The sequence below is a fragment of the Montipora foliosa genome, chromosome 5, assembly GCF_036669935.1.
Source record: "Montipora foliosa isolate CH-2021 chromosome 5, ASM3666993v2, whole genome shotgun sequence".
NCBI lineage: Eukaryota > Metazoa > Cnidaria > Anthozoa > Scleractinia > Acroporidae > Montipora > Montipora foliosa.
Genome location: NC_090873.1, coordinates 30,989,419 through 30,994,418, shown reverse-complemented (window position 1 = coordinate 30,994,418; position 5,000 = coordinate 30,989,419). Strand labels below are relative to the sequence as shown.

Below are 5,000 nucleotides of genomic sequence, written 5' to 3'. Positions count from 1 at the left end.
TGTCCTCGCTTCGAATGAATCTGGAAGCTGACCCTCGTGGGCTACCAGACAAGTAAAACCTTTATAGCTAGACTTAATCAATGTAACAAGCTTCCCTGGGATTCCATAAAAGCACAAGAGCTTCCAAAGAGTCTCCCGATCTACACTATCAAACGTCTTCTCATAGTCCACAAAGTTGACTTCTAGGGACGAATTCCATTCCAATGATTGCTCTATGATCACACGTAGGGTAGATATTTGGTCTATGCATGAACGGTCTTTCCTAAAGCCTGCTTGCTGGTCTCTAAGCAGGATGTTCACTGCTGTCCTCGTCCTAACCAGAAGTATTCTGTTTAATACATTGCCCGGAACAGATAGTAACATAATACTCCTATGGTTATTGCAATCTCCAAGGTCTCCTTTCTGAGGAACTTTGACAATAATACCTTCCTGCCACTCCTCAGGGATGCTCTCTTCTTCCCAAATCCTAGCAAGAGCCTATGGAGGATATCTACTTAGTTGATTCAATGCACACATGTCAGCAAACATCTCCCCATTCATTCATTCATTTCACCCAGACCATGCTTCAAGGTTACTTCTGAGTGCAGTATTTTCCGTTACATCTGCATTCTAACTCGGAACTATATGACTGAGCTTCGCAAGAAAAAAGAAAGGAAAGGAACTTTGATGAAGTGTGAAATCGTTCTAGCGCTGGAGCACTAATTGGGGACACTGTAAACTGAAATTAACAATTAAAGGAAATCAAGTCAAGTGTTGGTTTTTGAGGAGAGGGGAAACCGGAGTATCCAGAGAAAACCTCTCGGTGCAGAGTAGAGAACCAACAAACTAACTCGATCCACATATGACGCCGGGTGGTGGAGGACGAGTGCTCTCACCACTCCCTGCGCCCCCAAAACGTAGAGTGCCGCATCCATTAGAATCAAGCGCTGCCTGACACAGAAATGAAAAAAATATGCGTGAATTGTTTTTTCCTCTTAGCTTTATTTAGCCTCACATACAATTCTTTGAATTTATGAAAAATTTGGCGGGGCTGTAGGGCCCGCTTCCCAAAGCACTTAACCTATGGAAGATCCAAATCAGCGATTTTCTACTCTATTTATGACCCGACCCTTAAATTAACACCCTGTTTCAGACCTGCCTTAGTTCCATGGTTCAGAATGATGTTAAAAGTATTGTGGCTTTAGTTGCTGGTTAATGCTAGATAATGCTGAAAAAAGTAGCTTCTTCTAAAAAACGTATCTAATTCAAGACTAGAGTGCAAAACCACACCAGTTTGAAACCAAAATGACCAAAATAGGTGCAGTACTGCACGCCTGGACGAAAATCCCCAGGATCTGTCAACTGAGCCGATCATTGCGGCGCAAAGCGGCGCATTAGCACAAATCCCCCTCATGCACAAGATATCAAAACCTCAGCCTTTCTCAGAAACGAAACGAAACAGAATGAGAAATATGTTCTTGTTGCATCTGATACGCGTTTTTGTGACCTCCCAACTTCGGCTTCGGCTGCACACTTTATTCTCGATAGCAAGAAACCCCTCATCCAATAAATGTTTATATGATGTTATACTTACATAACACTACAGACATGGTCTGCAACAAGCTCAATACCTTTGCCAGCAACAGCAGCAACTGGTGCACCGATGGCAGCAACAGCAGGCAAAACAATTGGTACTGCTTGCCCTACAAATTTTAGCGCTCTTTTGCAGAAACCTGGTTCCTCTACAGCTTGCTGTTCCTTATGAGTTTCATCGATCTTTTTCTGAAGACAGTCTGCTTCCTTAGTTCGTTTATTTATCAATCCTGGCATTCCACATTTCACTGTTTCATCTGGTGGGGAGTGTTTGACCTCATCCAGCTTTGCATTCATGTCATCACGGAGTGCATTCATCTCCTCATCGTGTTTATCATTGATCTTCTTTATTAACGTTTCCTGGTCGACATCGGCTTGATCCTTCATCTTTTGAAGGAGTTCCACTTTTTCTCTCTTTTGTTTGGCGGTTACGTCAGATAACTTCTTTATCATTTTCATGTTGTCTTCGTTGTAATTTTGTAATTCCAGGAGACGGTGTTGTAAAGCTTGATTTTCTTTGACGAATGCTCTTCGTTCGTCTTTTGCATGTTTCATGCTCGCCGCCATCATGTTTTTCATTTGATCTCGCTGTGCCTTCCTATCAATCTCCATTTGTTCTCTGAATCGTTTCCTTTCTTCCTCTAGATTTTGTATTAACATTTCCATCTGACATAAAACAAAAGTGCACAATTACGAAAGTTCTTTGTATATAGCGTGGTTTTAACTGAGTGTGGTAAAACCAAAGTCATCATTACGGCCAGTCACAAAGGACAAAGACAATCCATTTATCAAGTGAAGCTATGATCTTCGCAGTTATGAACGCAATTTTTACAATTGCGTAGAGAAGCCTGAAAATTTCAGGACTTCAACGGGGTTTGAACCCGTGACCTCGCGATTCCGGTGCGACGCTCGCGAGGTCACGGGTTCAAACGCCGTTGAAGTCCTGAATTTTTCAGGCTTCTCTACGCAATTGTAAAAATTGCGTTCATAACTGCGAAGGTCATAGCTTCACTTGATTTCATATCCGCAGTTCATATATGATTCATTTCATATACCATTTCATCACAATCCATTTAACCAATCAAAATTCGAAGTAATTACACGCAGCTAACTCAAAGCGCAGGAAAACCTGTGCAAACGAGTTACGATTGTTTCTGGTCTTACTCTTGATTGGATGAAAAGGTAGCGCGAGTTACTTTAAGGACGGTTCCTACTATTGTTATTGCTCTTACGTTCTGCGCATCTCGAGCTACTCGGATTTTCTATGGGTGGTGCTTTATTAAGACAGAAATATTTTTGCGAGGTTTAAAACTATGCGGAGAAAGTAACACTTAGCGATTGCTCTTGGTATCCAAGAAGAAAATTGGAGCTAACCACGCATCTTTCAGAGATAACCAAGCTTCAATTGGGAAAAAAAAACTACATACATTGCTTTGTATTTTAAAGCTTTTTACAAATATTGTTGATTAATTATCTTCGAAAAATGCGTGGTTACCCCCAATTTTCTTTTTGGATTTCAATAACACTTGTTAAGATCTGCTTTTCCCGCGTATTCAGTAAACCGCGCAAAAAATACCTTTGAATTAATAGGCACCGTTCTTAAGGCAATGGTGTAGCGCAGTTGATACAAAACTAATTACTTTTCGACACTCAAATGAGATCCGCACTACCATACACTGATCGTTAATGCAAGATTTATCCCTGTACGAATACTCGTTTACTTGTTTTCTTGGTTTCTTCCGCTCTATGTCTGTTTAAGTGCCGTTGTCTGCTTGCCTTGATGCTCATATACATAACCACACACTCGCGAAAACAAAAAACTAAGTTGCAGTTGTATAGTCGGTACACAGCAGCCAAAGCAGCGATGCCCTCTAATCCCAAGTCTCATGGGGGAGCAGGGATGGCGCAGTGGTGAGAGCACTCGCCTCCCACCAATGTGGCCCAGGTTCGATTGCCGGACCCGAAGCCATAAGTGGGTTGAGTTTGTGTTGGTTCTCTTCTCTGCTTCGAGGGTTTTTCTCCGGGTTCTCCGGTTTTTCCCCCTCAGCAAAAACCAACATACAGCTGATTCCAGCTGGCTGTAAGCTGTGCTCCAAGGTCACACATGGACCGTATAGCGGCTGCTAGAGGCGCCTTTGTATGCTTTCGGTTCGACCTTGTTGAGCTGCGTCGTTGCTGTACTTGCGACGGCGATTAGCCGCGACAATTATGTCTCGTCCTCCTCGACTTAAAACATTTATATAGACACATGAATTCATTAACTTCATGTAAATAATTATCTGTTGCTACCTCCTGCTTCTGTTGGCGATTTTCCTGCAGCAAGCGTGATTGTTGTTCCTGTTCAGGGGAAATGATTGCAAAAATAAATAGCGTTTTATGGCCACTGACCATCAAAGGCTGGTTCTGTTGCTACAAAATAGTCTCAGTTTTTTAGTTTGCAATAAAGAGTTTAAAGGGGCAGTGTCATGGGATGGCATGCGCAGTATTTTCACACACACATTTTAACAGACGTTAATTTTTTTGCTTTTTCTGTTTAAGTCTAGACCAAATACGGCTTTAGAATAGAATTAAAATGCATATTTATCAATTATCGATGATCTGGAGTCCAATAAATAAAATCGAACACAAATATGATGCCATGTTTGTTTTCTGCGTGGCAGTTGAATTCAGTGAAGTGTGACCGGGAACACTGTCGTACGGTTCAAGCACCCACAAATAAATTTTTTTTTCTCTGTGATAAACCAGACATATTATCAAGATTAACATGCCATTCCAAAGCTGAAAGAGAGTGCATTTCTTTCCAAGAGACGACTTTGAAGTCGAAAGACGATAAGCAGCGAAAAAATTCAGCCGTGTTTTACTCACCGCTTGTGGTTTTATAATTCGTGCAACAGATATAACACAACCAGTGCATCCCGTTCCTCTCATCTAAATGCAGCTTTTTCTTCAAAATATTCAAATAAACATTTTAGAGCGAAGATAGTAAACGTGTTATCAACAAACGACGATGTTGTGATCTTTGACATTTTAAATAAGCGACTTCGATCCTTGGTAATAGTGAAACAGTCGAATTTCTCATGAATTCACGTCTTGAAAAGTTTCTCTTAATTGTAGGTGCTGCATTGGTATTTTGACTGCTCTTCTTTTGCTTTCTTGAGGAGAATGAATCACTATTTGTCTGCTTCCAGCTCGATGGCCGCCACGACTCGACATGGTAACACACGATCAAAACCCCTTCCAAACAACAAAATCAAAGAAAAAAGGAGCAAAAAACGACAGCGAATATATAGTTAATTTGTTTCACTAAAGTGACCACGGCTGGCCACAGGCAGCCCAAGCTTGGTATACGATTAAGAGACTTTGTATGGGAAAACATAGACCTCTTTCATAATGGCGGCCAAATAAATTATTCTTTTGTTTTAATGCTA

General features: G+C 41.2%; 1 protein-coding gene across 3 annotated transcripts in view; it reads right to left on the bottom strand.

The window, feature by feature from the left end:
* Positions 1-961: 961 nt before the first annotated feature.
* LOC138003945 (guanylate-binding protein 7-like) overlaps positions 962-5,000 on the bottom strand; it is a 45,842-nt gene continuing 41,803 nt past the window's right edge. For 2 of the 3 annotated variants that reach the window (XM_068850261.1, XM_068850263.1), the window contains exons 13-14: positions 3,862-3,909; positions 962-2,238 (exon numbers count right to left, since the gene is read on the bottom strand). In XM_068850261.1, the coding sequence (XP_068706362.1) occupies positions 1,570-2,238; positions 3,862-3,909 (717 nt within the window). In that variant the 3' untranslated portion in view covers positions 962-1,569. The remainder of the gene's footprint in view (positions 2,239-3,861; positions 3,910-5,000) is intronic. The other variant, XM_068850262.1, reaches the window with a different exon arrangement.